We start from the raw sequence: 12,980 nt of genomic DNA, 5'->3' as shown, positions 1-12,980 counted from the left end.
TGCTGCATCAATATACTGTCCATAAACAGATTTAATATACAATCCAGCTGCTTTTCCAGGGAGGTTGTCCTTTGGGATCTCTGTCCTCTGTTCTGGCTCTGCTCCTCTTCCCCTCAATTGGAGGAGGGGGGGGAAAGGGGGGTCTCTCCGGGTCTCCTTCCTCCTCCGTCTACCTCTCTCACAGGTATCCGGCCTACAGGATCTCCTTTCTACAAAACTGGAGTCTCTCCGATTCCACAGGAGACCAGCCAGTTCTCTCCCCTTCTCCTCTCGCTGAGCCGGGTCGCTGAGCCGGGACCACGTGTCCTGTCAGTAAGAGAGCCGGCGTCTCCCCCTGACTCGGGAAACCGGCCGGCTTCTCTGTCTCCCAGAGGTCCCTTTCGGGAGATCACGTGTCCGCCCCGCGTCACCTGCACTCCCAGCAGCCTCAGACGGGAGGTTTCAACCGTCCCGCAGTCGTGGACTCCTGCAGCTCCGTCCTCTCGAGTTTTCTTCAGGAACCCCCTCTCACCCGTGAGTTTTTGACTGGGTACCTCCGCAGCATTGCAGCATTACTCAGGGAACATTTGGGGAGGGAGGGTGGCGATCCTGCGGAGAGCGCTCACATCGCCCTCTCTCCTGTCGCCATGATTAGGCTCCTCCTCTTAACCTAATGAATTATGATCTCTTCTTCATATCTTCAGTTAAATTTAATTAATTTCTTTTTTGTCTATTCTATTATGCCTAGGTGATATTTGATGCCCATTATATCTTCTTCAACTGTTTTGGACGTGTAGGCCAATCAAAATCTTAGGTTATTTCCTCCTAGCTCCGTGAGCTTTCACAGCTTTTCACATCCAGGGTGAGCCATTGAGTCCTACATATATTTTGTGTGGGTGATACATGTAGGGAGTAACTACAATTATATAACCAAGTTTGATTCTCAGTTTTACTCTTAGTACTGAAATTGTTTTTATGTTTCTGTATTTTTTCCTTTTTTGCTGTGATTTTTATAAAAATACGAAATAAAAATTATACAACTTTTCAAACAAAATGTTTGGATAAACTATGATTTGGATAACCGCTCTTAATATTATCAATATGTTATTTTTCAATTCTAGTTTGTAAAGCTACATATTTTATATTTCTACATATTGCTTCTTATACTGGAAAGTTAGAAAATATACCACATATGTAATGAAACGTGTTATAAATTGTGGTATATTAACTGGTTGCCGACCAGCCACAGTGTTTTTACTGCGGCAGGGCGGCACCTCTGCGCAGAACGCCGTTTTTAAACGGTGCTCTGCAAAACAGGTAGGGGCACGCGAGGCACGTGCCCGCCCTACCCGTCCCGCCGATCATGACAGCAGGTGTCCATCACTGGGTCCCGGCCGGTCATTACCGGCAATCACTGACAGAGAGCACGGCTGCAGTGTTTACACTGCAAGTCTGCTCTCTGCCAATTCAGAGCACGCTGAACCTGAGAGAAGAGTTTATCTTTCGGGATCAGTGTGTTCCCGTGAAGTACACCCCCCCGCCCCCTAGTAAAACACTCCCTTCACACAGTTAACCCTTTCATTACCTAAAATTTTTTAACCCCTTCCTCCCCAGTACCATTAGTACAGTGTCAGTGTTTTTTTTTGCACTGATCACTGTATTGGTGTCACTGGGGATGTCAGTGACCCCAAGTCAGTTCCCCCCCAGTGTAAAAATGTCTGCCGCAGTCCCGCCATAAGTCGCTGATCACTGTCATAAATTGCTGATCACTGCCATAAGGCGCTGATCGCCGCCATTATTAGTTTAATACAAAAAAAAATCCCAGTATCTTTCCCACCATTTGTAGACGCTATAACTTTCACGTAAACCAATTAATTTACACGTATTGGGATTTTAGCAAAGACATGTCGCAGAATACATTTTGGCAGAAATTTATGACTAAATTTGATTTTTACTTTTTGTTACTGGACATGTTTTATAGCAAAAAGTCCAAAATATTGTTTTTTTTTCTCAAAATTGTCAGCCTTTTTTTTTATAGCGCAAAAAATAAAAAATACACAGACGATCAAATACCAACGAAAAGAAAGCTCAATTTGTGGGAAAAAAGGATGTAAATTTAATTTGGGTGCAGTGTTGCATGACCGCGCAATTGTCAGTTAAAGTAACGCAGCGACATAACACAAACCGCTTCTGTAACCGCTTCCTGACCTGACCAGAAATACTGCTACAGGGCGGCATGGGTGCGCAAAATCACATATATATATATATATATATATATATATATATACACACGTGATTCGCGCTCCCATGGTTTTTACGCCCCTCCCAGATACCGTCAGATTGCCCGTCAGTACACCAGTCATCCCATTTAACCCCTTGATTGCCAGGAACACACTCATGCACAATAAACCTCCATTACTAGTATAGTGTTTGAACGGGTCAATATCTTTGATCAGATCAGCACTATACCAGCGTTCACATTAGTATAGCATCACCAAAAATGCAGCGTTAGCGGGATCAGCCCCTGCACCTGCCAGCACCTGCGTTTAGCCCCTACGCTTACCCCCCCTTCTCCCCCAGCAAGTGCAGTGTCAGTAGGTCACTGTCACTTAATACATTGCACACAAAACCGCAGTGTTCGCAGAATAAGGCCTGATCTCTGTTAGCACTTGCCGGTAAATTTGATGACTCTCATATGCAGCAGAGTGCCAGTACTAGTGCCGCTCCACCTTTTGGTGAACTGGCAAGTACCAGCGGTCTAGTACATCTTGGTCTTTCACATACCTCCTTGATTTTTGGAGCTGTTTTTCATGGAATATCTGTATGCGTTGATTGTGGATCAAAGCAATTTATATGCACAACAATTTATCGCCACCAACCCAAATTCAAATTTTGCCAGACCATCCGCATGGAAACTCATTACGGTTTTCGAATTGACATTTTTTCTGGGCCTAACCCTCAACATGAGCATTACTAAAAGAAATGAATTGCGAAGTTGTATTGGTCTGTTGACCCGATTCATCATATGCCCGTGTTCTCTGCTGCCATGGCCAGGCATAAATATGAGAGTATAATGTGTTTTATGCATTTCAACGACAATACACTCTGTCATCCTCGGGGTACCCCTGAATTTGACCGGCTCCACAAAATTCAGCCCCTCGCAATCACCTTAACCAAAAATTTGCAGATGTCTATACTCCCCAGCAAAACATCTGCATTGATGAGTCCCTCATTAATTTTTCTGGCCACCCTTGCATTCAAACAATTTCTCCCCTGCAAGCGTGCCAGATATGGGGTCAAGATGTAGAAGACATGTGAGGTGGCAACATGCTATACTTATAAGTTTAGGATTTACGAGGGAAAAGATAGTCACGTGGAGCCCCCTGGGTGCCCAGACTACATGGGGAGCAGTGGCAAGATAGTTTGGGAATATTAAAAATTTACTTGTGAGCCAATAAGGTGTATAATAAACAGCTTTTATCAATAAGATTGCAGGCTATCTTGCTCACCCTCATAAATGTGAGTTATCAGTGCATACAAATGAAGAAAATATAGATGCCACGCTCTATCAATACCTATTACCTGCATATAGTATAAAAACTGTATTTACATTAAATCTCTAATAGCTGCATGATCTCTTATGTGTAACCATACATGAGTGTAATGCCAATCAATACCCAAACATGTGTTAATAGTGAATAAATGAATTAGGAAAATATATATCAAAATTGGTGATATAAAAGAAAAAAAAATATAATAAAAGTCTGTACAAAATTATTCAAATTTGTGTCCTTCGATGATTAAATAAATAATCCAATAAATAAATTGAAAAATATGAAAAATGAATAAAAGGTGAAATTCCATAAATATTGTGCAAAAACACAAAACAAACTTGGTGCAGAGTTCAGCAAGGATGAAATATCTGTGTGCTCTCCTTCTAATCAGCCTGAGGTGATGCAGGTGAAGGTTGCAGATAGAGGGTTACTATGTAAGCCTGGATGGTCATATGGATCTCTCCAACCTCAGATCAAGGAAAGATTTGAGGAGGGAGAGATCCATATGACCATTTCATATTCATTTTTCAATTTATTAATTGGATTATTTATTTAATCATCGAAGGACACAAATTTGAATAATTTTGTACAGACTTTTATTATATATTTTTTTCTTTTATATCACCAATTTTGATATATATTTTCCTAATTCATTTATTCACTATGTTTGGGTATTGATTGGCATTACAATCATGTATGGTTACGCATAAGAGATCATGCAGCTATTAGAGATTTAATGTAAAGATAGTTTGGGACTTGGTGTCATCCTTTTTCCATATGGGGTACCACTTATACGTGGACAATTTTTATTAAAGCGTGCCACTATTTAGACATTTGTTCAATCTTGGAACTGGCGCTTGTGGCAAAGTGTGACCTAATGTGTGCCCACCATTAGAAGTGGGTGGATGCAGGGTGGTATATTCTAATGGTGGGCATACCACACACTTTTTCTGGCAGAGATTTCTTCTCATTTTTTAATTCAGTCCACAGGCTGCATAAAAAAAAAAAAGAACATAGTATATATACCCAACAAGGACCAGCGACGTACTGGTACATCACTGGACTTTGAATGGTTATACCAGCATGATGCCTACAGCTGCAGGCATCATCCTGGTATCGTTTTTTTCAGCCGGTGATCGGTTTTCATGTAAAAGCAATCCTAGTGGCTAATTAGCTGCAGGATTGCTTTTACAAGCAGCGGGAGATGATGCCCCCCTCCCCTGCTGCCTTCCACGGCTTTCTCGGGCAGTCTCGTGCCATCGGGGGAACCTGAGAATGCAGCCGGTGTTTCTGCCAGCTGACCATAGAGCTTATTGGAGACCAGAGTAGTGCCAATCATCTCTATAGTCTAAGAATTTGGAAGCTACAAGCATTTCATCACTTCAGTTTCGCAGGATATAAACAGTGCCATTTGTAAATTGGGAAAGCATCTGATCACACCGATTTTGGTTTTATTAGATAATGTAAGGGCAGAAGAGATATCCAGAGTCTGATAGACCCCAGATTTCTCAAAAAAAGAATATATGACAATGCCCATTGAAGTTATAGGGGATATTTGCATTCCCTGTTATAGCATTAAAAGTGATCAAAAAAAAAAAAAAAATGAAAGGTACAATGTAAGAATAAAAAAATCTAAATAACTAAAAAAAAAAAATTGCCTCTATACCGTCTACAAACTATGGTATAAATACTGCAATTTACGCCATTTTTCTGCTATACAGCGCTGCGCTAGTTTAACGGACAATTGCGCGGTCATGCAATATGGTACATAAATGAAATTTACATCTTTTTTTTCCCCACAAATTGAGATTTCTTTCGGTGGTATTTGATCGCCTGTGCGGTTTTTATATTTTGCGCTATAAAAAAAAAAAGGCTGACAATTTTGAGGAAAAAAAAAATAATATTTTGGACTTTTTGCTATAAAAAAAAATGCAAAAATCAAATTTAGTCATAAATTTCTGCCAAAATGCATTCTGTGACATGTCTTTGCTAAGAAAAAAAACCCAATACGTGTAAATTAATATGTTTACGTGAAAGTTATAGCGTTTACAAATGGCGGGAAAGATACTGGGATTTTTAGGGGTTTTTTTATACTAATAATGGCGGCGATCAGCAAATTATGGCGGCGATCAGGGACTTATGGCAGCGACCAGCGACTTATGGCGGGACTGCGGCAGACATTCTGACATTGGGGGGTACTGACTTCCCCAAAAACACTAATACAGTGATCAGTGCAAAAAAAAAAACACTGACACTGTACTAATGGCAATGGGGAGGAAGGGGTTAACTTTATTTTGCAGGGAAGGGTTATAGGAGTGAGGGGAGTGTTTTACTAGGGGGCGGGGGGGTGTACTGGACGGGACAAGGCTGATTGAGAAAGAGAAACTGTTGTTTCTCATTCAGCTCATCCTCGAGCTGACAGGGAAGTGACAGACAGCACAGCTACTGCAGCTGTGCTCTCTGTCACGGTTTGCCGCCGATCGCCGGGAAACAGCAGCTAAGGAGCAGCTGTGACCCGGCGACTGACATCTGCGGCGGTGATCGGCGGGACAGATAGGGCGGCGGCACACCTCGCGCGCGCCCCCTATTTGTTTACAAAACACACGTTTTAAAACGTGGTTTTGCCTGCGAGTGCCGCCCTGCCGCCGTATATGTACAGTGGCTGGGCAGCATGTAGTTAAAGGCTTTTAAAGCGTTGCCTATAGATAATAAAATGTTTGCAGTTTGTCGCCATTGCACGGGGCATGCGCAGTTTTAAAGCATGTCATGTTTGGTAACTATTTACTCGGCATACCATTATCTTTTATATTTTACCAAATAATTGGCCAATTTATTGTGTTTTTGTGCATTAAAAATAAAATAAGTGTATTTTTTAAAACAAATTTGCTTTTGAAAAATTGCTGCGCGAGTACTATGTGCCATAAAAAATTGTAGTACCCACCATTTTATTCACTAGGGTGTCTGCTTTAAAAAAATATATAATGTTTGGGGGTTTAAATTAATTTCCTAGCAAAAAATACAGATTTTTTTCATGAACAAAAAGTGTCAGAAAAGGCTTGGTCTTCAGGTGGTTAGAAGAGTGAGTGATGTGTGGCATAAACTTCTAATCCTGGGCATAGAATGCCCCCTCCCCCCAAAATGACCCCTTTTTGGAAAGTAGATACCCCAAACTATTTGCTGAGAGGCATGTTGAATCAATAGAAGAATTTATTTTTTTACCACAAGTTTTTGGAAAATGACAAAAAAAAAAATATTTTTTTTACACAAAATTTTCACTTAAATGATTTACTGCTCACACATGCCATGGGTATATGTGGAATTACTCCCCAAAATACATTCTGCTACTTCTCCTGAGTATGGGGGTACCACATGTAAGAGACGTTTTGGCAGTCTAGCCAAGTACAGGACCCCAAAATCCTTCAGGCTTTTAAAGGGCTTTATTTCCTCATTACATTTCCAGACTACCTGTCACAGTTTCGGAGGCACTGAAATGCCAGGATAGAACCTAACCCCCCCCCAAATTACCCCTTGAAGGAATTTGATAAGAAGCACAGTAAGTATTTTGCAGATCTCATTTGTTGCCACAAGTTTTTGGAAAATGAAGAAAAAAAACAAAAACATATTTTTTCTATTTTTATGTTATTTTATATTTCTACTTTCCAGAAGGGGGTCATTGGGGGGGGGGGGGGGTTGGTGCTATCCTGGCATGTCAGGGCCTTCAAAACTGTGATAGGTAGTGAGGAAGTGTAATGAGGAAGCTAGGCACCTTCAGGCTTTCAAAGTGGTCATTGGATTTCAGGCTCCTGTATGTGGCTAGGCTCCCAAAAAGTCTCACACACGTGGTATCCCCATACTCGGTAGAAGTAGCAGAATGTATTTTCGGGTGTAATTCCACATATACCCATGGCTTGTGCGAGAAATAAATAATTTAAATGACAACTTTGTGTAAAAAAGAAAAAAAAAAAAAAAAAAAGGTTTTTATCATTTTCCAGAAACGTGTGGAAAAAAATAAATCTTCCATGGACTCAATATGCCTCTGCCTCTCAGCAGATAGCTTAGGGTGTCTACTTTCCGAAAAGGGATCATTTGAGGGTGTTTGTACTATCCTGGTATTTTAGCACCTCAAGAAATGTGATGGTCAGTCAGAAAGTAAAAGCTGTGTAAATTCCATTATCTGTACCATAGTTTGTAGACGCTATAACTTTCATACAAAGCAATAAATATACACTTACTGGGATTTTTTTAACCAAAAACATGTAGCAGAATACATTTTGTTCTAAATTTATGATGAAATTTTAGTTTTTTTGGATATTTTTTATGACCGAATTGAGAAAATATTGTATTTTTAAAAAAAAAGTTTTCTTCAAAACTTTTTCTGGTTTTAGCGCCAAAAATAAAAAGTGCACAGGTGATCAAATACCACCAAAAGAAAGCTCTATTTGTGTGAAAAAAGGACATAAATTTAATTTATGTACCGTATTGCATGACCGCGCAATTGTCCATTAAACTAGCGCAGCGCTGTATAGCAAAAAAATGGCGTAAATTGCAGTATCTATACCATAGTTTGTAGACGTTATAACTTTCACACAAAGCAATCAATATACACTTATTGGGATTTTTTTTACCAAAAATGTAGCAGAATACATTTTGGCCTAAAGTTATAACTAACTTTGAGTTTACTATACTTTTTTTTAGATGAAAGTAAAAAATATTGTTTTTCTTCAAAATTTTGGGTCTTTTTTTGTTTATAGTGTGAAAAATAAAAAGCGCACAGGTGATCAAATACCACCGAAAGAAAGCTCTATTTGTGTGAAAAAAGGACGTAAATTTAGTTTGGGTGCAGCATTGCATGACCGTGCAATTATCAGTTGAATTAGTGCAGCGCCGAGTAGCAAAAAGACGTCTGGTCGGGAAGGGGGGGGGTAAATCCTTTAGGAGGGCAAGTAGTTAAAAGATTTATTAACTAATTCAGAGATAAAAGTTCTACTTTTATGACAATTATTCCCTACTGTTTTAAATACTTAACACTTCCTACTGTACATGGAAAAAAATCCCTTAAAGTCTCCAAACATAAGAATTTTTATGGCTTATTAATCACATTCAGAACTATAAACTGCCTTAAGTCAGGGACTTTTTTTATGTATATAATAGGAGATTTGTCAGTGATCCTATTACCCAAAACTTTATCACTCTTCAGTATGTCCCAATGTCTATATAATAATTTATTTATCTCATAATATTGGGTTGAAAAACTTGTGGAGAATGCCCATTCAAATTTGCCATCACCACCTCTTTTAGGTTTCTCCTGTAATAAATTGGTCCTGTCCAAACCAGAGACATAAGTTATTTCTTCCTTTTAGTTTCTCTTCCTGATATGCTTTGATCTAAAATCTATTTTTTAGCATCTTGGCTTGTTGTTGAAAATCTGAAATGTTTGTACAATTTCTATGCAATCTCAAATTTTGTCCTTTTGGTATACATCTCAGCCATGCTCAATAGTGACAACTAGTGATTGGTATGTACCCATTTTTGTCTGTTTTTTAAAAATATGTTTTAGTTATAAAAGATTGATTTATTGCTATAGATAACGAGATCGAAAAAATTAACTGTATTTGTATTTCATAGGACCATTTAATACCCGATGGATTATTTACCGAAACCATAAAAGAATGTGCTGATTCTTCAGAACCTCTCCACACCACTAGGGTGTCCAAACAACTAATTCTGGTTTTCTTTCTTTCTTTCTTTAAAAATGTTTTCTTCCTCCCAGTGAGCCATAAATAAATCTGCCACAATAGGAGCAAATTAAGCACCCATAGCAACTCCAACTACTTCTGGAGCTAGTATTTGTCATTATGCCAGAAATAATTGTGCTTTAAACAAAAATTCAAACGTTCCAATATAAGTGATTTTTGTGTTTCACAGATGGTATTTTCCTTATTTAGGTAATATTCCACTGCTTCCATCCCCTTAATAAGTGGGATAATTGTGTATAGAGGCTGTGTTTGGTGGTGGTGGAGCACTAATCACTGGATTATGTTAATTAATAGACACTTTTCAATTACTGGATCATGTTGATTAATGGACACTTTCTAATCAGGGAAGAGATAATTTGACACATTAATTTGTTACGTGTTCTATAAATAGAGGTAGCATGTATTATTTTGTTTATTATCTAATGTCAAAATATTTATACTCCGTTCAACATTTTTTGGTATATTATGTCCAAGAGTAATGCTTCTAAAATGCTCCATTTCCTGTATGTTAAGGAAAAAGAATATATATTGCTGTATCAAAGAGAATAGGGGGCAAGGAGTAATCTTGCCATGTGCCCCTATGAAGGGGAAAGGGTGGAGAAATTAGTCCATTGACGAAAATATTGGATCGTGTGTGGGCATAAAGAATAGTAATCCAATTATGAAATTTTGGGCTCCAACCAAAAATTTTCAGAAAGTCAGGTAAAAAGCCATTCTATAAAATCAAAATCCTTAGCTGTATTTAGAGATGCAAAGGCACATGTCTCTGGCATGTATCCCAATAACTGAGCAGCAATATGGGTCCAACAGATTCTAATTGTAATTGACTTTGGACTCAAATGCCTATTTGGTCATATTGAATAATAGAAAGTATAGCAGACTTCAGTCTAACGGTCACAATTTTGTTAATATTTTGTAGTCCAGATACAATAGAGAGATAGGCCTACAGTATAAAAGTACCTTCTTCAGGGTCTTTATCAGGTTTTCAAACGTTTGAATTAACTATCTTTGTACTGGATTTCAGGTGACAGAACTAAAGAGTCTTGCAAACCATGTGGTCGTGGGCAGTGTGTCTTGTGAAACTAAAGATCTTTTAACTGCTCTACCACAAGTGGTTGCAGTGGATATTAATGAATTGGGAACTATTAAGCTGAGCTTGGAAGTCAGTTGGAAGTAAGTGACCATCAAAAAACAAGTTCTAAATAATGAAAGTTTTTTTTTCTTTTCAGAATTAAGAAAAAAATGCAGTTGCTAGCAGCACTTGTTGATACAGAATATGTCATAATTTCTAGATTATAAATCTTTCTTCAGTTTTAGATAACTGTAATAAATAACTATACTACCATATACTGGCTATACATTATCTTGCAAAACAAGATGACCAAAAATATAAAACTGTGCATAAGAACATGTTGTGGTATTAACCATACATGCATGTAATTATATATTTTGTACGTGTGCACAAATATGTGCTACAATTTGATCTTACTGTGAACTCTTTTCTACTACTGTCAGCATGGCATTAGCTGCAGGACAGAAAGAATATGTGTTTAAATAACCTTTCAAAAGAATAAACTCTGCCTATACCAGGGGTCTGCAACCTTTAAGACATAAAGAGCCACTTGGACCCGTTTCCGAAGGGAAAAAAAAGACTGGGAGCCGCAAAACCATTGCAACATTTAAAACAAATCCGACACTGCATATATTGTTTCTTACCTTAATGCTATATACAGGATCGTGCAGTTAGCTGTCAATCTGAAGAAAAAAAGAACTTTTTCACTTAACAATGTAAAATATATTTTTGCACATTAATAGCTAATTAAAATATTTAAATTTATCTGGTTAATGGGATTTTTTCTCCTGAACCTCAGTGCACAGTGTCTGCACATCAGGGCTGTAAGACGTCACCTTCATTTTCACACAGGCTTGCAAGCTGTCATCTGTGAGGCGTGATCGATGTTTGTTTTTAATATAGTTCATGTTGGAGAAGACCTGCTCACATACATATGTGGAGCCGAAGATCGACAGCACTCCAAATGCATACTTTTTATTTTGAGAGCCACATTTTTAAAACTGAAAATACATCCCCCATATAGTAATTCATCCCCCATATAGTAATTCATCCCCCATATAGTAATTCATCCCCCCTATAGTAATTCATCCCCCCTATAGTAATTCATCCCCCATATAGTAATTCATCCCCCATATAAATTCATCCCCCATATAGTAATTCATCCCCCATATAGTAATTCATCCCCCATAGTAATTCATCCCCCATATAGTAATTCATCCCCCATATAGTAATTCACCCCCCATAGTAAATCATCCCCCATATAGTAATTCATCCCCCATAGTAATTCATCCCCCATATAGTAATTCATCTCCCATAGAGTAATTCATCCCCCATAGTAATTCATCCCCCATATAGTAATTCATCCCCCCTATAGTAATTCATCCCCCCTATAGTAATTCATTCCCCATAGTAATTCATCCCCCCTATAGTAATTCATTCCCCATATTGTGTCAATTCACTTACCTTTGCTCCGCGCGTTCCTCTTGCCGTGTTCCCGCGCCGTTCCGGTCTTCAGGGCGGACTGTGAGAGGAGCCTAGCTCCCCTCACGTTCGTCACCCTGCCCCGCCTACACACATTCTGACAGCCAATGTATCCCGCGCCGTTCCGGTCTTCAGGGCGGACTGTGAGAGGAGAGGAGTTAGTCACGCTGCCCCGCCTACATCCTGACAGCCAATGTTTGCCACGCTGAAACCCTATTGCCTGTCACCTGGTGGGCAGTGTGCTCCAGAGCCGCAGCAAAGGTGAAAAAGAGCCACATGCGGCTCTGGAGCCGTGGGTTGCCGACGCCTGGCCTATACAATAACTATACAAGCCTGCTGTTAGCCACACACTACAACCTCCCTGAAATTTATCATCATCAATAGACATGTGCAATTTGCTTCATTACAAATCTAAATTTCGATTTGGATGTATCCAAATCTCTGAATAACAGCAATAATGAATTTCAGTTAATCTGAAATAAATTATAACAAAACAGTGAAACTTATTGGGATGTCTAAAGCATCCGAAAAAACAACTGCCGTGTCCTTAACTGCCCTGACTCATCTCACTCATCATGTCAATGGGATTCCCCTGCCGACAGCAGAATGTAAACAAACAAGTCAGGGCTCTTAAAACAAAATGGCCTGGAATCGTCCCAAAATCCATGCCAGACCCTTAGGTCTGGTATGGATTTTAAGAGGAACCCCAAGCCAAACTTTTCTGTAACAGTAGTGTGAGGTCTACACCAAAATCCATTCCTGACCCTTATCCGAGCATGCAGGCCAGGAAATGGGGGGGCAAGCAAGTGCCCCCCCTTGAACCATAGCAGGCCACATGCCCTCAACATGGGGGATGCTTTGGGGAGGGGGTCTCCCCCCCAGAGAACCTTGTTCACATGTTGATGAGGACATTGGCCTCTTCCCCACAACCATGAGTGGTGGTTGTGGAGTTCTGTGGGCAGAGGCGCTTATTGGAATCTGGAAGCCACCTTTAACAAAGGGGCTCCCAGATCCAGAACCCCCCCCCATGTGAATGAGTATGGGGTACATAGAAAAAAAAAAAAGTCCCCCCGAAGTAATTCCATGTCAATCATGATAAACGCTGACCTGCAAAAAAAAGCCCACCAAACATGACAT

General features: G+C 39.5%; 1 protein-coding gene across 2 annotated transcripts in view; it reads left to right on the top strand.

Moving 5' to 3' along the window:
* The window catches only part of LOC149451927 (rho family-interacting cell polarization regulator 1-like), a 1,274,165-nt gene that overhangs the window by 1,055,345 nt on the left and 205,840 nt on the right, over positions 1–12,980 (top strand). For both annotated transcript variants that reach the window (XM_089689951.1, XM_089689952.1), the window contains exon 11: positions 10,314–10,462. In XM_089689951.1, coding sequence (XP_089546077.1) covers positions 10,314–10,462 — 149 coding nt within the window. The remainder of the gene's footprint in view (positions 1–10,313; positions 10,463–12,980) is intronic.

The sequence above is a fragment of the Staurois parvus genome, unplaced genomic scaffold (genome assembly GCF_062004578.1).
Source record: "Staurois parvus isolate SC_StPar_1 unplaced genomic scaffold, SC_StPar_1.0 ptg000505l, whole genome shotgun sequence".
NCBI classification, from domain to species: Eukaryota; Metazoa; Chordata; class Amphibia; order Anura; family Ranidae; genus Staurois; species Staurois parvus.
Note: the sequence above shows the minus strand (reverse complement) of the source record. Positions and strands in the feature narration are given on the sequence as shown.